Source organism: Martes martes, assembly GCF_963455335.1.
Source record: "Martes martes genome assembly, chromosome: 15".
NCBI classification, from domain to species: Eukaryota; Metazoa; Chordata; class Mammalia; order Carnivora; family Mustelidae; genus Martes; species Martes martes.
In genome coordinates, this window is record NC_137903.1 from 28239229 (window position 1) to 28251673 (window position 12445).

General features: G+C 47.0%; 1 protein-coding gene across 7 annotated transcripts in view; it reads right to left on the bottom strand.

The window, feature by feature from the left end:
* Positions 1 to 3224: 3224 nt before the first annotated feature.
* The window catches only part of NAV1 (neuron navigator 1), a gene marked incomplete at its 5' end in the record, with an annotated part of 175319 nt that continues 166098 nt past the window's right edge, over positions 3225 to 12445 (bottom strand). For all 7 annotated transcript variants that reach the window (XM_080824032.1, XM_080824031.1, XM_080824026.1 and 4 more), the window contains 6 exons: positions 3225 to 6690; positions 8559 to 8756; positions 10626 to 10744; positions 11253 to 11449; positions 11936 to 12007; positions 12169 to 12323. In XM_080824032.1, the coding sequence (XP_080680158.1) occupies positions 6595 to 6690; positions 8559 to 8756; positions 10626 to 10744; positions 11253 to 11449; positions 11936 to 12007; positions 12169 to 12323 (837 nt within the window). In that variant the 3' untranslated portion in view covers positions 3225 to 6594. The remainder of the gene's footprint in view (positions 6691 to 8558; positions 8757 to 10625; positions 10745 to 11252; positions 11450 to 11935; positions 12008 to 12168; positions 12324 to 12445) is intronic.

Genomic DNA, 12445 nt, shown 5'->3' on the forward strand with positions numbered 1-12445 from the left:
CTCTTCATGATTGTTACCGCAACTATATACAAGGGTTTGCTTTCCAGATTCAAATTTGCTTTCTCTACATTAGATATAAAAGGGGGTAGACTGAAAGAGAGGGTCAAATGAAGAAAAAACCCATAAACACATAGACACACACATATCCTGGTTTGGAGCTTTATGTCCAATAAATTAAAAAACAAACAAACACCAAAACCCAAACCTGGTGCAAAAATTCCTGCCCACTTTCCACCTGAGGATTGCCATGCATTTGAGAAACACAGAGTCCATCACATAAACAGTGCTGCCTAAAACAGGATGGGGGTGGGTGGGGAAGGGAAGGAAAGGAATCTAGTAGGGGTTGGAATTCATTTTAAAAAAGGATTGTTCTGTTAAAAAAGACAACAACACAAAAAACAACAGTAACAAAAGCCATTAAGTGGGAGGCTCTGCACAGCAGTAGCCCAGACACTGGCAGGGATATGGGAGCTCTTGGCTTATTATCCAACACCTTCAGTCTCCGAGGAATGGCAGGGAAGCAGGAAGAGCCCACAGGAGATGACCAAAGGCCTGTCATCAGCCTTTGGGGGGACCGAAGAGGTGACTTTAGTGCAATTTGTTTTACACTTGCCTTCTTCCAGCCTTAGTTCCTCCCCAGATGCTTGGTCCTAGATTTCAAGGGACCTAGTACTAGCGCATCACTTTGTCCTTTACCCATAAGCTCCCTGGCAGGGAAAACTGACAAACTTGAAACAAAAGCAGTTGTCCACAGCCTCATTTACCCCATGGCCACATCAGCTAGAATCTGTGAATCTGGAAAGATAAGAAGCTCCTCTCAGATTTTTTTTTTCTTTTTTTGTTGTTGACGGATTTTATTCTGTCACTGTGGCTGAGTCATTCTGTACCCTAGGCCTGGCATGGGGAAAGGAAAGGATGAGCCCAGGGGTTTAGTTGCTCCTGTTCTGCATCTTTCTTGTGCTTCAGTCCCTCCTGTGAGCTGAGCAGAGCACAGAGATGGGGCCTTCCTGGGGGATACTGGAGTCCCCCAGCAGCCTTGGGGAAGGAGGTTCTGGCCAGGTTTCTCAGACCCAGCAGTGCCCTTTAGAACTCAAAGAAAGGAGAAGGGGGTGTTGCTAAGAGCACAAGTTGCCATGGAAATACAAATGAGATTTTCTGACTTTTCTCATCCTATTATATAATCAGGAAAATGCTCGGAGTAGATGCAATCCAGCAGAAGAGCAGTCTGGAAGAGACCTCCAACTGCTTTCTTCTGTTACAGCCCTTTCGTTTCCCAAGGAAAAATTTCAGAGGCAGGAGATAGTTCTCCAAAGATTGTGTTCAACTCGAAGAGATGCCAGCATTCCCCCTCACGTCTGCCCAAAGGCACACGTACCTTTTCTTTCTGTGTTAAATAAAAGGAAAAACAGAAACATAAGGAAGCATGGGAAAGGTAACTTTGAAATTAATGTAAAACCCCGAACTGTAACCTAGGACCTTCTTATTTTTCAGTCCTAAAGCCCCTCAGTGTGGGGACTCTGCTACTTGCCTTTCCCTTAAAAAAAAAAAAAAAGAGTGACTTTCACACTGAAGCGTGCATCAGAATTACCAAGAGGGTTTGTTAAAACACAAATGGCTGGGCCCTCTCCCTAGTTCCTGATTTAGTAGGTCTGAGATGGGAGCCTGAGAATTTCATTTTTAACAAGTTCCCAGATGTTGCTGCTGCTGCTGCTGCTGGCTGAAAACATAGGTTGAAAATCAGTATTCTAAGAAATGAAAGAGTTTAATCAAGGGACCAAAGGTCCACTTACTTCCATGACCACTCTTGTCAATAGAAAATTCTCCGTGACATAATCATTCAGAAAAATAGCCAAAACATCAAACTGGGAGGATCCAGGATACATAGGTTTAATTTTCAACTCTAATGCTCTCTGTGCAGCCTCCATATTTCTACCAGGGTCCTCATCTTCCAGCTTACTCTTGTTTCCCAGTCTCTGGCTGGCAGTGCTTGCTTCCAGGACTAGGCTGAGCACACATCCACACACACACATGGATCCTCAGCAATGGGGAGAGCCCAGCTGGTGGCCCCATTTATCCCTGATCAGGTTGGTTGAGGACTCATGAATATATAAAGCTGATTCAAGTATAAAGGGCAGTATCTTCAGGCATTGGCCTTTGGGAACACAGTGTCCCTAAGACCATTTTATTACTTATGGCCTCCTTAGTGGAGCCATGAACCACTAGTAGCCAGAACTTGCTAGTAGTTCCTCATCATAAGAGTGTACCAGCATTAAATTAGTATAACCATTAGTAAACCCTCTGGAAAAACACATTTCATCCCATCAGTGGGGTTGACTTATAGTCTGCTTATTAGCATCAGCTTAGCTAAGGTCAAAGAGAAAGAAAAAAAAGTATGCTGAAGAGTTACATTTGGTGATCTGGATTAAATTTAACACTTGAACCCTGTGTTAGACCTGCGATTAGGACAAGAACAGCCTCCTTTCCTAAACACCCTGCCATCAAGAATCCTTGGAGTCTCCTGTAGGACTCCTAATGCTGGTTTTTTAGGACCAAGTCCCACCCAGTCTGGCAACTTTCACCTTCTAAGCAGGGTTTCTGTATATGGGTGTCCTCACAGGCAAGGTGAGGTGAGGTGAGGTGATGTGAGGTGTTTGGGAGAAAGATCAGGTTGTTTTCTTCCTACTCTTTTGGAAACCTACAGCAACGAGTTCCCTCCGAGACTGGAAGGGAATGTCCCTCTGAATAGTGTGACCCTCATGGTCAGAGAGCTAGGAGTGGAGATGTGGTGAGATTAGGTCCATTGGGAGTCTTGCAAACAAGGAAAACCAAAAAGCCAGAAATGAAATGGTAAAAAACCAAAAAACAAAACCCACCATTTCTTCTGAAATCCTTAAGGAGTATGAATAGATTAGTTAGAAGACTGGTAATTCAAGACTAAAATGTAGCATGCCAATCAATAAGGACTTCATTGTGGGGTCTGTCCACGGACAGCAAATCTTTGTTTCCTATTAGCCTTTAGCTTCCCAATGGTCAGAGTACACGAAAAAGATGTTGGTATAAGGATTCACACAAAGACAGAGATAAGCACCGTAGAGCTGCCACAAAGCATAGATCTTTAAAAAATATTCTGAAGCCTCAGAAGTTGGGAAACAGCAACAGCAAAGTGCTCTTAGAGAGAGAGAGAGAGACACACACACACACACAAAGACATCAAGTCCCATATTAGCCTCCAATTACCTAGTATTTTATTTTTAATGCCTAGGCAGGGATTGAGAAACACATACACTGGACAAAATGTGTTGGTCGTCTTCATCCAGAAATGAGAGGGAGTCTGCGTAGGGACCTCTCCTGGAGTCGTGGCTCTCCCCAGAAGTTGATGTTGGGTACTGAACCATGTCGTCTGCTAGCCCACTTTGGTGTGGAATGGAGTTGAGGGTCTGAAGAGGAAGGGGAGAGCACACATCCCAGTCCTACATAGGCTGGGTTCTTCTGAAGGTGCCTGGGGGCTGAGAAGTTAGCTGCGGGACCCAGTTTTCATCTTCGGAGGGATCCCAGTAGTCTCAACTAAGAAGCAGATGCGTAGGTAGGAGAGAATGCTGTGGATTCGCTCTTGCCATTAATTCTAGGGCAGTAAGGGGGAGCTTAGGTTTTCTGCTTCAGAGAAGTCTGGATGAGCACCCCAAGGGGTTATAGCACCATGAGGAGGCTCAACCTTCTGCAGTTGCCACGTAAGCAAGATTCCTTGGTGAGACGACACATCCCCACAATGCGGGGCCCAAGTATGCGACTGTAAACAGGGTCCCAGGCTCCAGAGGGAAAGCTGAGGCTGCAGTGCCACCTCATTAGATGGGAACGCACTTTTTGGAGGAAAGCAACTAGAGACCTGGGCTAAATGCAGCAGTCAACTCAGAGTAGAGGGTGGTGGGTCCCAGAAATAGAGAGTAAAATTCGTAACATGAGAGGCCTCCAGAATCATCCTTCTGAGGATCCAAGTAAAATTCATGGTGGTATCCATGGTTTCTACGGAGCCAAGACTCCCTTTGGAGGTCTGAGGCAGTTGGAATGGAGGAAGGGGTTCTCCTCGTTCCTTTTTCTCAAGTAGCCAGTAACATCCATGATAGAAGGCACTGGCTGGGCAGCACCAGAAAGTAGAGAGTTAAGGGCTCAACCACCTGATCAAGATGGCACTGAAAGTCTGAGCCTAGCCATGGGACTGGAGCTAAGGACAGGGTTCAGAAGAGGCCTCGGTCCAAAGAAGGCCCATCCCGGTCTTCCCTTCTATCCAAGTGAGAACACCCAGCTCTGAGGCCTCCTCATTCTGCACAGCAGAGACCTTAAGGCAGTGATATCAGCACCATCCTTGAACAAACAGCCTCTTCCCACCACGGAATTGCATATTTTACAGCTGAGTTGGTTGGGGATCTTCACAGCTCATGGACTTAGCAGCAAAAGCAGTAAAAAGTCTCCAGCATAGAGCGCCCTGTCATCCCTGAAAGCAACCAGGTGAAGGCAGAAGCTTTCTTGGGGAGCAACCTGAACCATCTGTTGGACCTAAATAGAAAGATTCTGATATGAAGAGTCAGATGCATGCACTCCTTGGTTGGGTGGGACAGAACAGTCCAGGTGAGTACGCCTGTAGATTCAGATAAGGTCTTGTGCTACATAGGAATCTGAAGAATGCACACTTGGGCCCGGGCTCACACTGTCTTTGATCTGCAGAGCCCTGAAACTTCATCCTCGCCAGGCAGTTCAGGCTGGATCTCATCCCACAGGGGCTTCCAGAAATGCCAGGAAGAGGACATGTCCACTTGAGATAAGCAAGGTTCCATAGTCCTTCAGGGTCCATCTGATGGATCCCAGATCTTCTGCCCCTCCTGTATTAGACATCTAATCAAAGGCTTCTTTCTAGATGGCACCTTGGGTTTTGGCTACATTTCTTAGATGATCCTGAGGCTCTAGATAAGCAAGAGATGTGCACTTAATGGAGATTAAGATTTCCTACTAGACTGTGAACACAACGGCTCAAGTCTTGCCTTTTTTTTTTTTTTAAACCTGGCAACTGGTAGACAGTAAGTACTCAGTGTTTGCTGAGTGAAGGCATATAGACTGCCGGGCCTTCGGGGCAACTTCTGTTGAAGGTGGATCCCTTTAGAAGGCACATCTTTGCCACCAAATCAAATTCCTTGAAACTTACATTCTGATTGTGAGTATTTCCTATGGATGTCTGGTCTCCTAGAAGTGAATATTGACTTGTCAAGAACAAATAGTAAATGCCAGTTATAGATTTTGGATTCAGTCGAGCAGAGCGGCCGCCATCAGAATAGCACAGTGAGGGGCCCAACAGGCCACAAGACAAAGGAATATTCCCAGGTTCCTGGTTTTCCTCCAGTCCTGTGTGGAGCTCAGAGTAGGTCTTCTATCAGCATGAGGGGATACATTCTCAGGCTGGAGGCTGGCAGCTGAGCTCCCAGGCAGAATGTGTGCTTTCTCAAAATCAAAGTCAAGGTTCTTCTACTATCTTTTGTCTGAACCAATGCTTCGGGTCTCCTGTAAGTCCCAAGGATGCCAAAGATAGTGGTACGGCAGGCATCTAGCTAGTGCCAAATAGATGGCATCAGATTCTCCGAAGAAAACCCACTTGGAAAAGCCAAATTAGCCCCAGGAAAAGCAACCCAAGTATTTTGTGGACATGAGAGGAAATGGGGGGGAAAAAAAAAGAAAGAAAGAAAGAAAGAAGGAGAAGGAAAATAAATAGGCACATGGGAGGGGGAAAAAGAAGCAAAACAAAAAGCGAAAATAAAAAAGAAAGTAGGGTTTATTGACTCTCATGCATGTTAAATTAGAGGGTATAAGACAGAGCTAGCAGTCTTTCTCTGAAGGCTGGAATGCTATTGTTGTGGTTTGGTGACTTCCGAGATAGGCAGCCATCTTGTCGTGGTCCCCTCCATCATCCAGGGATGGGCAGCACGCTCTCTACCTTGGCAACTGCTTCCTCTCTCCAGCGTCATCTTTTCTTTTCTTTTTTTTTTTTAAATACCTTTTACAGATTGATTTAAACATCTTTTAAACCACATGCTGCTTTTTCTGGGCTCCAGCCAGATCTCTGGGGGAAGAGTTATTGGCAGTGGTGACGGAACTCGGAAGGGTCTGCGAGAAATTCTGGGGAGCTTCCGCCTCCCTTAGATGTCCCCACACAGGGCTGTCTCTCCCAGAGCTGTTCATGAGAATCAGTTAGGAATGCTGCAGGATTTTCTGATGTCTTCTGAACCCCTCCCCAGAAAGCCTAGGAGTCCGTAAATGAGACACGAAATCAAGGAAAAAAGACCCAGAATCATCTTTTCCCCAAAGTCATGAGAGGAGGCCAGTAAATATATCTAGGGGACACAAGTTTCCAAGCTCCACCCCACCAGTCCTTACTAGGAAGTTCTCAATCAAGGTGCAGCACCAAGAACCTGCCCTCTTCCTTTCCTCCTCCTCCCCCTCCTGTTCTCTTGGGCCGGAGAGCCAGTGCTCTGGAAGAAGAGAGGGGAGAGGAGGAGAGAACGTCGCTGATGCCAGCATTCTGCTGTCTGGGGTGACAGTGACGCTAGACCCTCAAAGCGTGGCCTGGAGGTTGGGGTCCAGGATGGTTTCTCGATCTGGAGACTCAATGTAATTGGCAGCTTCTTGAAGTTTCAGCAGCATGGCCATCTAAAGAGGGGCAAAAGGATGGATTCGTGAGAGTCGGGACTCAGGGTCCTTGCCCACAGAAGGGAAACATAAAGCCATCTAGATCATGGGTCTGGAAGGTTCTCGGTTTGGAAGTGATGAAGAGCCCAGAGGGTTTACAGGTGGCTCACTGGCTCATGAAAAGGCAGCAAGGGTTACTTCAACCCTGTCTGTAAGCTTGGGCACGTGCTGCTGGAGAGGGTCTCGTCTATACAATGCCCAAACAAGGCAGCCTCTGCCTCCAAGCCGTTCACACGCAGAAGACAGAAAGCCTGGACATACTGGTTAATACCGGGAGGGATGTGCGAAGCGGCCGTAAGAACATCTGTGTGTGTCAACTTCTTCCAAATAGATCATAACCGAACAGACTCAGTGTTCTCATGAGACAGTCCTGCGCCCCCAACACACAGCCTAGTGCTTCGTGTCAGGTCTAAACACTATGGTGCATTCACCTCCGTCCTCCTGCACTCTTTACCTCTCTCCTGCTCCCATGCTTCTTCAAGACTGTCACCCTCCATTTCAGCTACGTACACCTGGTTGGTTCTCTCCTGAATCTGCTCTTCACCCTTCTATTTATATACCTGTTAACAGTCTTCCATTTTAATGGCTTTTTTTTTTTTTAAACACAGGTAACACCTGTTTTTAACAAAGTCAAAATTTAAAATGTATTATGACTGAAGTAGAAGACTTTCTTACTTGCCACATAAAACTGCAAGGTCACAGGAGTGGGGCACGTTACATTTTAATACAAACTGCCAAGTTCTCTTCCGAAAGGGCTTTGCTAACAAACACTCCCATTAGCCGCGTGTGAAGTCTGTGCTTCCAGACACACTATTTCTGCCAATGTGAAATGGTTTTCTCCTTGTTTTCATGTTGCATTTCCATGATTATTAGGGAAGTTAAGGATCTTTATATATATATATGTTTAGAGATTTTATTTATTTACTTGACAGAGATCACAAGTAGGCAGAGAAGCAGGCAGAGAGAGAAGGGGGAAGCAGGCTCTCTGCGGGGCTCGATCCCAGGACCTTCTCAGATCATGACCTGAGCCGAAGGCAGAGGCTTAACCCACTGAGCCACCCAGGTGCCCCTCTTTTTATATTTTTATTGGCTATTTGCCTTCCTCTAGTCAAATGCCTATTCATATCCTTTGTCCATTCTTCCTGTTGGAAATTTTATGGGAAGTCTTATATATTCTAGGTACCAATCCTCTTTTGGTTACAAGCCTTGCAAATATTTGCGCCCAGCTGGTCCCTTGTCTCAGATGACTTTTCACAGTGGTTCATGAAATCCACTGAACCGAAGCAATCCTCAGGATAATACCAATGTATGGGGAGAGGTAGTGATAGCGTCTATATGTGTCCCACTGCTCTCTTTTTTGGTTAATAGTCCTAACTGGGATCTGCCTGAGACGTGGATCTCTACGAGCATGCATCTTGCTAGCATGCATTATTATTTCGCTTAGGCTAGGCTGTAGGCATATGAGCTTCATAACCCAGGATTCTGATGGCTGAGCTCCTTGCTGACCTCATTCTAGTCCTAGCCTTGCTGAAACCCTCGAGCCTCCATCAGAGTATGTGTGAAAAGTTCAATTCCAGGGGCACCTGGGTGGCTCAGTCGGTTGAGCACCTGACTCTTGATTTTTGCTCAGGTGATGTTGGGATCATGGGATCGAGCTCTGCAGTGCACTCTGTGCGCAGTGCAGAGCCTACTTGTCCCTCTCCCTTTGCTCCTTCCCCAGCTCATGTACACACACGCACATGCTCTCTCAAATAAATAAATAAAATCTTAAAGAAAAAAGTTCAGTTCCATAATACTCTTACTTTCACGTTAGAATGGCTTCTACTCACCAGAGGGTCTGAGTCCAGAGAACTTGGGGTGCTGTCTTTGACTGTCCTATCCTCGGGAGGTGAGGCAATGCTATGAGGGCCCACGGTGGGAGGGGGCAGGTGGTACAGCTTCGACTGGTCTTGTTGGGCTGATGGCCAGGGAAGAGTGTCCCGGACCCACTCTACTGGGTCCTCCCAAGCGGCTTTCTGTCCGTGGACCTGGATAGAAGGTGAAATGTGGTTACTGGCAGAGGGATTCACAGATAGAGACTTGCTCATAGTGTCTCCTGATGGCCATATGCATTTCCTCCAATGGAAAGCCTTGAGACTCTGATCCGCATGAGTGGAGACTCAACTCCTTTGAGTTTCCCCACAAAAGTAAGTTGGTATAAACAGGTAAAACTATTCTGGAGGATAACTTGGCAGGCCATGTTAAAAACTTAACAGGTACAGTGCTCGCTTCGGCAGCACATATACTAAAACAGGTACATGGGGCACCTGGGTAGCTTGATGGGTTAAGTGTCAGACTCTTGATTTTGGCTCAGGCTGTGAGATTGAGCCCTATGTTGGGCTCTGTACTGGATATAGAGCCTGCTTAAGATTCTTGCTCTCCTTCCGCCCCTCCCCGCCATTCCCCTCTCTCTAAAAACAAAAACAACACCCCAAAACAAACAAACAAAAAAAACCAGGGGCGCCTGGGTGGCTCAGTGGGTTAAAGCCTCTGCCTTCGGCTCAGGTCATGATCTGAGAAGGTCCTGGGATCGAGCCCCGCAGAGAGCCTGTTCCCCCTTCTCTCTCTGCCTGCTTCTCTGCCTGCTTGTGATCTCTGTCTGTCAAATAAATAAATAAAATCTTAAAAAAAAAAAAAACCCAAAAACCCCCCAAAACAAAAACAGTAAAAAACACTTAGTATGTACTCATCTTACACCCCCATAATTTTCGTAGGAAATTCTTCCATTTTAGTAATCATATCATTATTTTTAAACTTTTTTTTTTTCTTTTTAAGTAGGCTCCATGCCCAACGTGGGGCTTGAACTCATGACTCCAAGATCAAGAGCTGTACACTCTACCAACTGAGCCAGCCGGGCACCCCGGTGATCCTGTCTTTTAGAAGAATTTTGACTCTGTTAAAAACAAATATTTTCTGTGTAAAAACACTTCGAAGTTGGAAAACTGTTAATAAGAATGCAAACTTTGGGGCACCTGGGTGGCTCAGCTGGTTAGGTGTCTGACTTTGGCTCAGGTCATGATCTCAGGGTACTGGAATTGGATCAGGCCTGGGCTGGGCTCCTCGCTCAGCAGGGAGTCTGCTTGTCCCTCTGCCCCTCCCCCTGCTTATGCTCTTTCTCTCTCAAATAAATAAATAAATAAATAAAATCAAAATTAAATGAAATAATGATTTAGGGCACCCATCTGATAGCATCTCTAGAAACTTATCACATCATCACGGGATTATCTGCTGCAATGACAAATTACTTTTATGGAAAACACATGGCTGATAGGGTCCAGCCACTGCACTGTAGTGCTGGAATGGACACTAGTATCATTATGCCCTAATTCACAGGTTAAGAAAAAAAATAGGGAGCCTTTAATAAAATCTTTCTTTTGCATAAGTTCTTATCCTAGCTTCTAAAAATCTTTTCACATATATCATGTCTTCAAAACAACCCAGTGATTCAGGCAGAGCACATTTTATTATCTCCCTTCTCATATATAAGGATGTTAAAAAAAGATTATGTAACTTGGTCAAAGTAACATTTTTAGTAGTAGTTAGTAATTAGCTAAGGCTGTAATAGGGTTTTACTTAATTTTTAGCTCGATGACTTCTCTATCAGCTCTGATTCTTAACAGAGAGGACTGAGTTTGGCACAGAACCAGAGGGCCCAAGACTGGAGATGAGCCCCAGAGACCGTGATCCTGTAGCCATTCGATAAATGGTGGCTGGACACTGGGCCTTACTCGACCTCTTAGCAAAAGACCCTGACAACTCTTAGTAGCCTCATGTCTAACATGGAAGAGATGTTTCTGCTTTGTTAAATGGGACAGCCTGACCTTGGGGACTGAGTGGAATCAGAGGGTAGGGCTCACCTTGATCCCGTCCTTCGCTCCTTCCTGTAGGTAGGGAATGATAGAATTGTTCCACAGGTCAATGAACCAGGTCCGGAAGTCCTCAATGCCAATGGGGCAGGACAGAAAGAAGCAAGGGCCTACGGGGAAAGGACAGGGCCAGTAAGATGGCTGAGCACCCAGCTCTCCCCAGTCATCTGTCTCTTTTATTCCTTAATAGCAGGCAGAGGGGTCTGATAACCAAAGGAGGAAAGGAAATTTAGAGTGGGGCTGTCCTGAGACCAGTGGGAGTAGCCACCTGCTGCCAGTCTCATCAACAATGCTTCTTCACAAGGTGGACGTGACTTGTGAGGGAGGGGAAGTTTTCCAATTCCCTCAACACTTTCCTTTCCTTTCCCCATTAATTGTGGGAAAAATGAGGGCGCGGGGTTAGCTTTCTGCTGTTTAAAGAGATTTGCCCAAATCATGGTGCTCACTGTGAGGGGAATGCTTGGTAAGTAATTAAGCAGCCCTGGGTCTGAAGGCACGCGGCCTGCCACTCTTTTCCATGCTGAAGACTCCAGAAAGAAATGGGAACATCCCACTGGGTGGGAGAGGAGGAGAGGGAAGCCACCTTCTGACCCCAAGGGGGAAGCTGCACTCCAGTACCGATGAGGAAGTCTGAGGTGCTGTGCTTCTCAAGGAAGGTGTGGAGATGGTACCACAGCTTGGGCACCCAGTCGAGCACCCGAAGCAGTTCTTCCTTGTTGGCATTGATGTCACTGTCCGACTCCACCAGCTTCCTCCTCAGGTAACGAACCAGGAAGCCATTGGCCGGCTCCACGTTGTTGGAGAAGGTCAGCATCCTGCAGCCAGGAGTGGGGAGAGGGGTCAGGGTGGCCACTGTCGGCATCCATCCGCCGCCAGTCCATCCCTCCTCCTGCCTGCCTCCCGCTAATGCCCACCGGGCTTCTTCTCAAAACAGTGGAGCTGACGGAAGTCAGGGCAGTAGCCCTGAGCAGGCAGAGCTGATTCTCAAAGGAGGGACCCTCCTCAGATAGCCATCTGACCACATTGACCCGGATGGGGTTGGGGCGTGGGCGGAGAACGGGAGTAACAGCATCCGAGCTGCAGCTCTCTTAGTTTTGTAGTTCTTTCCTCTTCTCGAAGGTTCTCTCCCACCCTTGTAACTGACATGGCACATATCCCTGCTCTCTCTTCCCAGCCCAGAGGCCCTGCCTAGTTCCCCTTCCTGCCTCTGTCTACTGCCCCTCTGGCTGGATCCTGGGATTTAACTAGTTTACAGAACCCTGGGTAGGGTTGGAAGGTTTATCCACGGTCCCTGTTCTTACCTGAAGCTCAAGTGCAAGCCGTGATTAGGTGTCATTTTTACAGGCTGATTGGTGGTACCTATGATATAAGGACTGTGGGAAGAAGGAGGGAAAAGGTTTACTTAGACTTAACCCTTGCTTTCCACTACGTATGCCCAGTTCGCCCAGTGGAAAGCTCATGGGTTGGACTGCACCGGGCTCTCCTTCTCCCCACTGTAGGGAGCGGGTCCTGACCCTGGCCCACCCTGGCTCACCATTTGTGGTACTTGCAGGTGAGGGCCCCATTGACCAGCTCACTGATGGAGCCCGCTTCACTCAGGTCATCCAGCAGGATCACCAGCGGGACATCCCCAATTCCTGTTTCCCGGTCTATCTGGTTGGCCAGGTTGGAGAGATACAGTTGCAGATCCTGAAACAAAAGAAGGAAGTGGGTCAGCACTCAGGAGCAGGGAGCACTTGGACCAGCACTTGGGAGGAAGGGTTGTGGGGAAGGTATGCTAGTTCCGGATTCCCCCGGAGGCTTTGGTTCCT